The sequence below is a fragment of the Galeopterus variegatus genome, unplaced genomic scaffold, assembly GCF_000696425.1.
Source record: "Galeopterus variegatus unplaced genomic scaffold, G_variegatus-3.0.2 Scaffold36, whole genome shotgun sequence".
In the NCBI taxonomy this organism is placed as follows: Eukaryota; Metazoa; Chordata; class Mammalia; order Dermoptera; family Cynocephalidae; genus Galeopterus; species Galeopterus variegatus.
The window spans coordinates 753,194-765,754 of record NW_007726147.1 but is presented as its reverse complement, the minus strand read 5'-3'; the positions used below and the strand labels follow the sequence as shown (position 1 = coordinate 765,754).

Genomic DNA, 12,561 nt, shown 5'->3' with positions numbered 1-12,561 from the left:
TGTTCTCTCTTGGCTGAATTCATATTCCTTCCAAACATAACTTGGCCTGGCTTATTCCTCCTGGTCTGAATCCCATGATGATGGGAATCGCACAGGAGGGCAGCGGCCGTCTTCCTAGCCTCTCTCTCACATGACCTTTCTTTCCTCTCTTGCTCTGTCAAAAATTTGTTTTATAAATTTCGGCCCTGTACATAGTTCTTCCGGCTCCCTGCAATGCTCCTTCCTTCTCCCGACTGCCTCTCGCTGGCACTGGTGGTGGGTCCCTCAGCCTCGGCTGCATCCACTACCGTTAGCTTGTCGTCAGCATCGGCTCCCTGCAGCGTGGGCTCCGTGAGAGCCCCTCCTGCTGATGTCTGCAGAGGTGGAAAGACCCCTCCCAGACTGCGTGCTGGGGGCGTGAGTCTGTCCACTGCTCTAGGTTCTCCTGGCGTGCCCCACCTGGAACCCTCTGGGACAGGCTCACTGGGAGCCAGGTGCACCACCCCGCCTGCCCAGGCCTTGTGACGTGCACGCATCTTTTCAGGCTGTGTTTACAATGTTTCTGGGAAAGGCCAAGTAAACAGCAACAGCCAAATTTCTGTTGGTGTTTTTGCTCCATATTTTGATTGGAGAACTGAATCATGTCCTTCCTTTCATAAACATGAAAATGTTAAGTACATAACAGCTACATTAATCTGTGCCCATAAATTGGTTAATTATGTTAATTCTGAGTCACAGAATTCAGTCTCATTAGTGTTTCCATTAAGCAGTTTAGGCTTTGTGAGCATTTTAAGAGAACAGTTTAAGCCATAGATTAATCTTCAAAGGCTCCAAGTGCATTTTCAATTGCAGTAGGTTTTAGAATGCATTGGGAGGGCCTGCGGGATTTGGTGAATGTTAGCAGCCGGTGGTGTCAGGGAAGAGGGGTTCGCCACTTCTCCATCCTTCACCCCCCACATTCTTGTCCAAGGTCCCTGCCTTGCTGGGTCTGAGCATCCCGAGGTGAAGCAGGAGCCATGGGAAGGAGGAGATAAACAGGAATAGGCCATAGCCCCTCAGCCCTGCATCTCCCTGGGGCTGCGCCCTGCATCTCCCTGGGGCTGCACCCTGCCCAGAGGACGGTGAGGCTGGCTCTGCAGTGCCATGGGCTGCACAGATCTGGGACCCTGAGACGGTCCTCACAAACACTGATGAGCGGTCACTTTATCCCTCAGTATATGTGAGAAAGACAGAAAAAAGCAAAGAGCCAAGAAGAAAGCACACTCAAGCCTCAGTGACAGGCTCTAGCTGGCCTTTGCCCTTGCCAGTGCGAATGTCTCGTTTTCACCCTCTCCTTGTTTCCTTCAGAGGTCAGTTCCAGGCATGGGTTTGCTTTCTCTATCACAAATGCATGTGTTCCTGGGGTTCCTTGCTATCCTCGCTTGTGGGTGGATGTGTGGGTGCCCCTTGGGCTCAGAGCCTGAGGCGCTGTCCTGCATCCCATGCTGTCAGCACTCAGTGACTCACTGTGCATCCCCTGGCAGTTCATGCCACTGCTCCAGCCCCTTTTCCCTGGTGGGGAGACTGTGAATGAGCCTGTGTAGACGTCACATCTTTAGACAATAGTGACCTTTAGAATTTCCTTCGGAAAGTTTGCTGGTGGCAAACTTTTTCTTTATCTGACAATGTATTTTGTCCTCTTTCTTGGAAATATTTTGCTAGACATTAATTGGCAGTATTTTCTTTCAAAACGTTGACAATATTATTCCACAAACTATGGCTAATGGTTATATTTAAGATGTCTGTGCTCTTTTTTTTTTTTTTTTTTTTTTTTACCGTTCTCTGAAGAATCAACAGGGCCTGATTATGAGAGAAAGACCTGTTTTAAAACATAGTTTTTTATCATTATTTCAGTTTGGTTAGGCCAACAGAGGAGAAGATGACTGCCATTGAATGAAAAGGTAGTTTGTTACTCACAGTTCCCAGAAGGATGGGACACATCGCACCACACAGGGCCACACGGGAAAGCACTTGGTTGGTCAGGAGGCAGGGGGAGTGAGGGCAAGCACCTGTATTGTAGTTTCTGTGGGAAGGAACAGGCAAGACAGAGTACGCAAGTTTGGGATTGGCTGTCCCTAGTTGTTTGACAGCTGGCCCTGGGGGGATGATTAGGGCAGGTGGGTAGTGTGAGAGCCCAGTGAAAGGAGGTGGCTGGAGTGTAGACTCTGAATTGGCTGGTTTGCACTTGAAAGGTGCCCTACCAGGATGGTCATTTACCAACCCTAGGAGTTGGCTGTCCCTGGAAGGGACAGTCCCTCCAGGGTCAGCAAGATCCCAGATGTCAAAGCATCAGAATATAGGAAGTCAAAGGGCATGATTAAAACACAGACCCTGCCTAGGACAGCCCTCCTCACGTGGGCCCAGGGCTCTGTGGCAGGACACGCCTGTGAGCTGGCTGGGCTTCACTGGCGACAGCTACATTTGCACCCCGGTAGGAGATGGAATGATGCCATTGGAGATGAGCAGAGCAGGAGGCTGAGAGGGACAGTGACAGTGGAGACTGTGGTGGGCCTCTGCAGCTCGGCAGACCACAGCTCCCTGGACTTCTGGAACAAGGCTATCATATGTGGGCACATTTAGAGACTCGAGAGCCCTGTTGTTGTCTTGGATAATTATGAGAGTTGACCTAAACCTCTTTGGTTTTTAGCATTTCTAAACAATTGTTGAAGCCTTACTTGGCCCAGAATGACTGCTCATGGACCAGAATGTACTATTGTTTTACCGAAAAACAAAACAAAACAAAACACAAAAAAAGCAAAAAACCAATTATCTGTGGATTTACTAAAAGAAACTCCAGATTAATGAGCAAAATTGTTGGGGAGGCCCATTTGTCACACTCAGAAGCAACAATCTAATCTTACTTGCCTCTGTTCATTGCTCCTGTGCTGCTGTGCATTTGCTGAAGGCAAAATACATTACATCTCAGTAAACAAAAGTGGGCCCAGCATGTCCTGCCCCCGCCCTCCTCCAGATGTGACCAGCCCAGCTGGTGGCTGCTTCTGGTGCCGGTGTGTGTGCACGTCTGTGTGCACATGCTTGTCCACGTACGTGTGTGTGTCCATGGCAGTGCGGGATCTTCCCAGAGCCTTGGGACACGAGCTTCCTCAGAAAATCTTCAGGGGAAATGCCTGTCCTGTGCAGCTCTATAGGGCCGCCTGGGTGTTGATAGGTTTGCCTTGCCTTGTACAAGCCTGTTACTTGGAAAGTTGAAAAATAAATTAGCAGAGGAGGGGAAGAAAGAGAGGTCACTATGAAAAAGGTGGTGGTGTTTTTTTTTAACTTTACCAAGAGACTTGTAAAATCACTCATTTCAGCGATTCTCCCAGGGCATTTAAAATATTATTGGATTTCGGCAATTTCGTAGGAATGCCTATGTTATTTAAAGTGAGGCAAACCTGCGTGATTCTTTACAGGATGGAGCTTCTGTGGGTAGCCAGAAGTGTCTTTTGGGGGACTGAGCCCCGTAACGCTAAGTTGTTCACCCAAACACGAGGTCATCAGCTCCTCCAAAGCACCCATCTTCCTTCTGGTCAGTGCTCCTTCCACCTTGTGCTCACAGACCCATCCTTAGAGTCCGGCACTGCATGTTTATGCCTCCTGGAGCTCAGAACTCAGCATGCTGAAATGCGATCCATTTGCAAGCCAGCACCAGGAGGTAATTTGCCATCAAAATGATTTGTCCAAATTATTTTTATACCCGACCATTTATAGTAAATGGGTCTTTTTTTTTTAATTGGAGAAATGATTACTGTTTTTCTTCTACTTGGCATTTCCAGAGAGCCATTCACATTTAAAGCTTATGTTGGAACAGCAGGTTTCTACTGAAAATATTTACCTTTTCTTTGTTGGCAACTTGTCAGTGTTGGGGAAATAGATGCTTCATGAAAATCTAAATACATGATGCCTGCTTTCCCACACATCAGTCAGTCTTCTCCAAGATGCAAAGCATGTGAGAGGTGTTGGGAAATCATTCTGGTCATATGTTTTTATATATTTTTGAATGTCTTCTGGCATCTCACTCTTCTTTTTCAAAAATAAGCATTTTAACACCTATAACTTGTATGGAGAAGTCCTAGAATAGCACATTCAATGTCCTAGAATAGCAGGTTCAGTGTCACCACTAGAACATCAGAATTGGTTTTGGCCACCTGTGTGGCTGATGGGGTCTCCTGCCCTGGAGAGTCCATTGCCAAATGTAAGGACTAGGGACGTAAGAGATGCAGCACCAGGTGTCAAGGCCTCGACTTACACTTTCATCAGTCTTCTAACTACCTGCCAGGTAAATGTAGAAAACAGGGATTTAGAGGTTGAGATCATAGCCCAAGGTCACCTGGAGCTGAGTTTCCAACACAGGACGCTGACTCCACCTCTCTTTTTTCCCCCACCATGAGCGGCTCTGCATCTGCCTTGCAGATACACGGCCAGCTCCCCAACCAGCTCCCCACGCTGGGTGGGAAGGACAGCACTTCGGGGCCACCTAACTGCTCCTCTCCACCCAGAGCTCAAAAAGGAGAAAGTACAAAGAGCTGATGTCACATCCTGCGTAGACCGTGCCTAGAGTGGCTCTGCCTGTAAAACCTTACAATAGATGCCAACAAACCCAGGAAAGATTTGGCCCCATGACGACTCCCTTGATCTTCAAAGGGAAATGAGCTCTTACTCTATTAAAATTAAGAATCTCTGTTTATCAAGAGATACCATAAACAAAATGAGAAGACAGGCATCAACTGGGAGTTTTTATAACCTATATAACCAACAAAAGATTAATTCCCAGTACAGACAAAACTAAACAATATATTATCTAAGCAAACATACAATTGTATTAAAACAGTAGTTTTTAAGAAGCAATGAAATGAATAATCCAAAATTCTGAGCAGTTTCCTCTGAGAGGCAGGGGGTGACAGAGAGGACACAAGGACAGAGGTCCCCCAGTGGGTCACATCCTCATTCTTGCTTCGGGTAGAGGGTTCATGGGTGTCCATTATTTTCATAGGCTTTATAACATGTCTGTGATGTGATCCTTTGTACAGATCCAATACAGGTTGAGCATCCCTATTCCAAAACTCTGAAATGCTCCAAAGTCTGAAACTGAGCACCAACATAATACTCAAATGAAATGCTTAATGGAGCATTTCAAATTTTGGATTTTCAGATTAGAGATACTCAACTGGTTAAGTATCTACAAATATTCCAAAATCAAAAAAAAAAAAAAAAATTCAAAATCTGAAATACTTCTGGTCCCAAGCATTTTGGATAAAGGATACTGCACACCTGTAGTACAGTTTTAGAAAACAAAATGGAAAAGTAATCAGGTATTGTTATCACCCCCATTTTTACAGAAGGGGAAACCAAGGCCCACTGGAGTCAAACTGGCGGCGGACATGCACCTTGAATGCTTACTTTACATGAATCATCCTTAAACTGTCTGGCATCTCTACAGACATAGTAACTTTCATCATGGCAGTGTGCAGAAAACCGAGGCTTAGCAAGATGAGAGAAGCTCCAAGCCAAGCCCTGGTCACAGCTGGTGGCCACAGCAGGCTCTTGCCATGGCATGCCTGCCTCCCTGTCCTGGCTCTGAGTCTGTGGGTGAGAGCTCTGCTTTACCGGCCTCCCCTTGGGAGCAGGTGGCCAGACTCTAAGCCCACTGGCCAGGTGGTTCCATCTCTGTGCCTGGACAGTGTGGACTTCCTGTGCCATCCTGCATCCAGGTAGCTAAGGCAGCAAAGAAAGGAAGAAAATAGAGCCAGGAAAGAGGGCAAATAACACTGGAGTTAAGTTTATTCCTTCCGCTCAGTTTTAAGGCCTGGCAGCTGTGATGTGATGGCTGTCCAATGACTTCAGCCCCGCCCTCAATCGCGGCTGGTGCCCACTCAGCTGGCACTCCCTAATGGCCCTGGGCACTGCTGTTAAACTTCTAGTGTCACCCACATCTCAACCTTCCTATTGTCTTGCTGTAAATTTCTCTGACATTGATTTTGAGTATGATTTCCAGGCTTTAGGAGCAGGGGCTTCCACAGTTAAGCTTAGTGTCCCACCTAAGTACAGTTCAACGTGTTGTGTCCTGGAGTGTCCCCCTTCTCCCCGCCCCCCCCCCAACTACCCTAACCCGGCCTCCCAAGACCTTCATAGTGACTCTTGTATTCTCTCTCCTGGCTCATGAGTGGGGAACTTCAGGACAGATGTTAACGGGAAAACCTTAGGAAAACCTGAATCTTAAAAACTGAGCAGAATAAATGGATAGGATGGAAGAATTTACTGCTATTAAATCTTCAAATTATCTTTAGGTAGGAAGTTTCTCACCCTGGCAAATCATTAAGTGTATTTAGTTATTTGTTTACAATCTAGTGCTACTGGGTGAGAGATTATAGGACAGGAAAAATTGAAGTTTATGTGTTAGGGATCTCTGCCCATCAGTTTTCCATCCAAAGATACAGCAGAGTGTTCCTACAATTACAGCCTAAATGGACGGGGCAGTAGGATTTAATTCTCATAAAGCATTTGTCCCTGGGCACCTGGGGAGGGTCTCTCCTCCCAGGGTCTCCTTCCTGTAACTCTTATGCCTGAGTCCTGTACCACCTCTTTTAACCTCAGGGAAAAGTTACTGCTTTGTTTTTTTTTTTTTGTCTTTTTTGTCTTTTTTCCGTGTCCGGCAACGGATCGCAACCCTCAGTGTTGCCCCCGTACCGGACCGGGGACCGGCAACGGGATCGCAAGCCTCGGTGTTGCTCCCGCGCCTCGCTCAGCCAGTGAGCGGGAGCCGGTCTGTACGTGGGATCCGAACCCTCAGACGGGAGCGCCGCCGCGCTTCCCAAGCGGCGCACTATCCAGTGCGCCGCCGGGCCGGCCCCTGCTTTGTTTTTTATAGTCAATTATATTCAAAGTTTCTGTTTCTGAATGCCTACTATGTACTGATGTGGATTCTGGGATACAGAGCAAAGACGCCCAGTCCTGTCCAGCAAGGTAGGGGGACTCTTGCTTGGTGAGGTGAGCCCCAAGAGGAGGGTCACCTGGGCTGGGGGTGGGGGTGCTGCAGCCATTAATAACCATGTCTTGGAAGAATCTTTAATGGCACAGAAAAATGCTCTGTATAAAGTCCAGTGGGGAGCAGGAAAGGATTTGGAAAGTATACGCTGCAAAGAAAAATTCTAGAAGAAAATAAACCAAATATTATTAGTGGTTATTTCTTTATTTCCCAAACTTTCGGCAAAGAGCACATATTATTCTTTTTTTTTTTTCCTTTTTGTCTTTTTTCGTGACCGGTAACGGGATCGCAACCCTCGGTGTCGCGCCCGTACCGCAACTGGCAACGGGATCGCAACCCTCGGTGTCGCACCCGCACCGCGCTCAACAGGTGAGCGGACCGGTCTCTATATGGGATCTGAACACTTGGCGGGAGCGCCGCCGCACTACTGAGTGCGCCACCGGGCCGGCCCAGCACATATTATTCTTACAATCAGAAGGCATCCCCTGGGGCCGGCCCGGTGGCGCACTGCTATAGTGCGCCGCTTGGGAAGCGCGGCGGCGCTCCTGCCGAGGGTTCGGATCCCACATACAGACCAGTTCCCGCTCACTGGCTGAGCGAGGCGCGGGAGCAACACCGAGGGTTGCGATCCCGTTGCCGGTCCCGGTCCGGTACGGGGGCGACACTGAGGGTTGCGATCCGTTGCCGGACACGGAAAAAGACAAAAAGGAAAAAAAAAAAAAGAAGGCATCCCCTTTTCTGTTACATCTTAAATAGCTCTAAGATTTAGACCTCATTTGGATGAAAGTCCTGGTCATTGCACACTGAGAGCTGGGCCTGGTGTATAGGGAGCTCCTGGGGGCCTCTGAGTGGGGTGGCTGGGGTGCTGAGAAGCTACCTGAAGAGCGCTGTTGCCGGGTGGGTGGCAAGGTTTTCTGAGCCTCAGAGAAGTCTGACTTTATGTATCTAGCAGTATTCAGAAAGAATGTGCCAGTGGCTGTCATGATCTCTGCTTCCCAGTTTCATGCCGGGCATTCCAGACTTCTTCTCTGGGTCAGGCATTGTTGGGGGTGGGGGCATCTGCTGGGTGCAGAGTGTGATCAGTAATGGAGGCAAGCCCTGTGCCTGGGGGAAGGAGAGACTTGGCTCAAGCAGCAGACACTGGGAGAGGCCTGTGGGAGCCTACTCACCCCTCTCCTTTTGGGGTGCTCTTGAGGAAGGTGGACTCCTCTTCTCCAAAGACCCCTCCAGGGAACACAGCACCTGAACCCAGATGGAGATGAGATGGCCAGGAAAGTCCAGGCCCCCCAGCCTGTGATAGGCCAGGGCGTGGGCTTCTGTCTTCCCAGTGAAAAGCTCATTGTTTGGTTCATCGTAAACTATACGTCAGGGCTGGGGTCATAAAGGAAAGAGAAATAAACATACACTGTTAACAGCTGGGAATGTTGAAAAAGACTCCAGGGTTCTATTGTGACATGTGCATTTTTAGATGCTAGCGTGCTGTTGTGGTACAGAGGGACAGTGTTCGAACCCTCCCTGCGGAAGTAGCTCGGTTTCCTTTGTTGCTGTCACGTAGTGGGAGCACTTTACAAGGTGGACTGAGGTGTCATTTTTATTCTTTCACCTCAGCCAGCGTGGGGAAAGCTCCCTCTGGGGAGCTCTGTGACGCAGCATCGCTGTCTAGGCTGCCAGGGCGGGTGGCCAGCGTCTGCGCTGACGGCCAGGCTCCTCTGTGCTTTCAGGCATCCGCATGCTGGACGGCGACGTCACAGATGTGGTGGAGGCAAAGTCGCTGGGCATCAGACCCAACTACATCGACATTTACAGTGCCAGCTGGGGGCCGGACGACGACGGCAAGACAGTGGACGGGCCTGGCCGACTGGCTAAGCAGGCCTTCGAGTATGGCATCAAAAAGGTGCGCGTGACCCAGGGCTGCGGGGGAGCGCTCTGGGTGGGGGTGATAGCAGATATTTTTAACAACCAAGTATCAGAGCGACACAGGCCACAGCCTTGAAACAGAACTGGCACGGCACCAGAGAGGAATCACTGAGGGGCTCAGGGAGGTTGGTTGTTTACCAGCGAGAGAAGAAGTGTTTTGTCTGGTCACAGAACAGCTGTTCCAGCAGGAACCAGCTGGCCATCTGCCTGGAGTCTGCCGTCCCCAACTGAGGGGGGTGTGCAGGTGGGTGGGAGGGGTCCAAGTCAGATCACCTTCGTCTGTGCAGGTGGAAAGGGTGTCCTGGACCCATCTGCCCACAGAAATACCCAACGGTGGAGCTTTCTGCATCCATCACAGGTGTGTGCTAATCCAGCACCCTTACTGCAGAAGGAAGCTATAGTCTCGACATCCCCAGCCCCCCAACCCCAATGCACAGCCAGGGACACCAGGGATTAAGTAGAGCAAAGATATGAGATGGTGGTTCTCTACTGACCAGCGGAGGGGAAGCTGGGAAGGCTGTCAGGCTCCCCCCAGGAGGCCACCCACCAGCCATGCTGTGATCGTCCATTCTGGATCCTTGTGGGTCAGGAAGGCTGAGGGATAGGAAGGGATGGCTGGAGATGAACCAGCTCTTACAGTTGTGGTGGCAAGGCACATTCCTGGGTGAGGACAGCTTCTTGTAGCAGGTGGACAGAGCTGTGGTCAGTGTCGGGGCAGCCCTGGGTGGCCAGCAAGCCCCAGCTCAGAGCATAAGGCGTGGCCAGTCACTGCCAGGAGGGGTGGTCCCGGCAGGAAGTCCAGACATCTCTGACTTCTCCTGTGGTGACTGGAGAGTAGGAAGTTGGGGGGGGCGGTCAAGCCCATTTTATTATTTATATAATTTAAAACATTTTTTAAAGTTCTTACTGTATTGTAACCCATGCACAGTCATTAAATAGTTAATAAATGAATCTAGTAGTACTGGGGGATTATATGGAAAACAGCTGTCCTTTGTGTCCCTCTGCCCAACCTTCAGTCCTGCCCTGCAGACGACCAATCTTTTCTTTAACTTTTTCACGATTTCCTTTTTCTATATCATATGATTTGATTGCTTTGCTGGGTGCACTGAGTTTGGTCACTGTCTGTGAATTTCCTCTTGTGGGGCATGCGTGTTTTTCTCTTAGAAGGCTCCCGACCCTGCTGCCCCGCTCACTAGACCCCAGAGTTTCTGCCACTTCCTTACCTGTGCTAGGCCTTGGCCTGCGCTGCGTCCTCCCCTCCTGGCAGGCACACCTTCTCCCATGGCTGTGGTGTCACCCCACAGGTGTGAGGCGGGGGCCTCCTCCTCCAGGGCCCTCTCCCACAGCTGCTCAGGGCTTGAATACCTGAGAAACCAGTGACCCGAAATGGGGCTGTCCACTCTCGTGTCCCTTAGTGTGAGAAGAAAACTAGAGGGAGGAGGCAGTGTAGACACGCACACACATCCACAGCGTGTGACCTCGCATGCACACTTGCCGCCCCCAACAGCTTCCTTTATCTCCACGATGCCAAGAAAGCTCAGAGGTGGCTTCGGGCAGACGGCTGGCACCTGCGGAGGGCAGGGTGCTGGAGATTTGGGCATGGCCATGTTAGCTGCTGCCCGCCAGGGGCTGCTGAATAAATAAGTCATCCCCCCTCCCTGCACTACATTGCGAGGATCTTAATCTTAATGACAAGTGAGACATCCTAAAAATTACCTGAACTTAAGCATCAGAGAGGGTGGGTGAGTTTGTGATCACATTTTCTGCATGGAGCGTAGTGCTTTGAATGGTGTTAATGCTGAAAGTCTGTAGTCTCTATGAGATGAGCTAACGATATGAGATTTTAGAATGAGAAACCCTGTTTCCAGGAAAGTGAGGATTGTTTTCAAGTGATTGTTTGGATTCTCTTCTTCACTTAGGTTTGTATAGGCGGAGCTCATGCAAGATTTTGGAAAGTTGGGGCTGCAGAGAAGGGATCTTTGCCTTCTGCATTCTGAACAGCATCGGCCTCATGAAGCTGTCAGGGGAGTGGAGAAGTCATGGGGGGACTATGTGGTTCGCCTTCATTCTTGTCACAGTTTCTTGAAATACTGAGGCCATTTAAACTTTTTTAGTCTTTCTGAAGTAAAAATATCATATAGGGATCCTTAAATCACAGCTGTCTAAAGCTGTCACTGAAAATTCTAGAATTTGATGATCTCAAGCCAAACCACATTCACATCTGTTTCTCCTCCTTGCGGCCTGGTTTGTCACCCGCGGTCTTTGTCTGTAAAATATGATTTCATCTTTGGTAGCTGATGTGGTAGGAGACTTCAGAAGCTGTCATCTGCACAGAGACCTGTGGCATGCCGGTCCTTCCGAGGCCTTTCTCCTCATGTGGCTGTCATTTGGAAGGGCAGATTAAACCTCACCGTGGCTGAAAACATGAGCCTCGTCCAGGTGGCTGGTGTGTGCTAGCCCTCAGTAGTGGTGCTTCTGAGCTCGTGAATAAACTCTGCCCCCTGCCCCCCAGGGAAGACAATGAAGTAGGATTTGATTGGGTTGAGGCTGTGGCTTTATTGAACAGAAAGACAAGTTCATGGCTTGGGTTGAAAAGTCCCCAAGTGCTTTAGTCCTGTGACTTATGTGTGAAGCCACTGGAAGATGTGGAAGATGAAAATAAAATCCTCAGAGACAGCTAAGACATGTCCTTACACCTCAGATCTGGGTATTTCCTCTGCCTCATTTTGTGTTCTTCTCTTTCCTGGAAACTGAAGAAGGGGAAGAGGCCGTGGTACTTGATGCCTGTGAGAAGGGATTGGTCTAGTAATGAATGCGCGGTGTAGGGTGGAAAGATGCAAACCTTTAGCATTTCAGGCCCTTGATATTCAAAGCAGGTCCAGGCCAGCAGCATTCGTGTCACCTGCGTGCCCAACAGCATTGTAACAGGACTCCCAGGTGACTGGATGTGTGCCCATTAAAGTCAAGGGGCACCATGGGGGCCATGCTCTGTGCTACTGGAGCAATAAGATTGCATGTTCTACTTTGCAAAATGACAACATTTTATAAATAATTTTGAGTGGGGTGGGGAGTTAAGAGTGACAGTGTCTTAGGGGTGATTCTTATGTGGAATAAAGATAGGCTCTGATGGCTTAAATACCTTTTTGTTTGGATTTTAGTTGGTTCAAACTGGCCTCTGGTTAATCTTTTCCTATAGGGAATTACATGCACGGACATGCCCGGACATGCCCATTTCCTTAGTACTCTGTGTCTTTCTGTCGAGCTCTGGGCCAAGTTTACTTTGGAGATGCAGAAAACAGAGAGAATAAGGTGCTTCAAGCCGCGGGGCTGGGTGGGCACCGGACACCTTCCTGTGGGCTCTCTTGGGAGCCTGATGTTGGAACTGGGGTCCCCTGGGTCTACAGAGTGGAGTGGCATGGAGATTACAGAGCAGGCGGGCATGGGGCTTACAAAGCAGAGGGAGACTTGAACTTTAGGGATGAGAGTGATGGGTCCAGTCGGCAGTAGGGCTTCAGGTGGACTCCGCAGGGATGGCAGAGTTTGATTGAAAGTTATCTTTCAATTGGTCAGATGTTGGGCGTAAGCATCAACTTCCTGTGTGTGTTTGGAAAGGAGGGTCCTCCGAAAGGATGTCAAAGTTG

General features: G+C 49.3%; 1 protein-coding gene across 1 annotated transcript in view; it reads left to right on the top strand.

Moving 5' to 3' along the window:
- The window catches only part of PCSK6 (proprotein convertase subtilisin/kexin type 6), a 136,367-nt gene that overhangs the window by 33,824 nt on the left and 89,982 nt on the right, over positions 1–12,561 (top strand). The window contains exon 7 of the mRNA XM_008571193.1: positions 8,725–8,897. Coding sequence (XP_008569415.1) covers positions 8,725–8,897 — 173 coding nt within the window. The remainder of the gene's footprint in view (positions 1–8,724; positions 8,898–12,561) is intronic.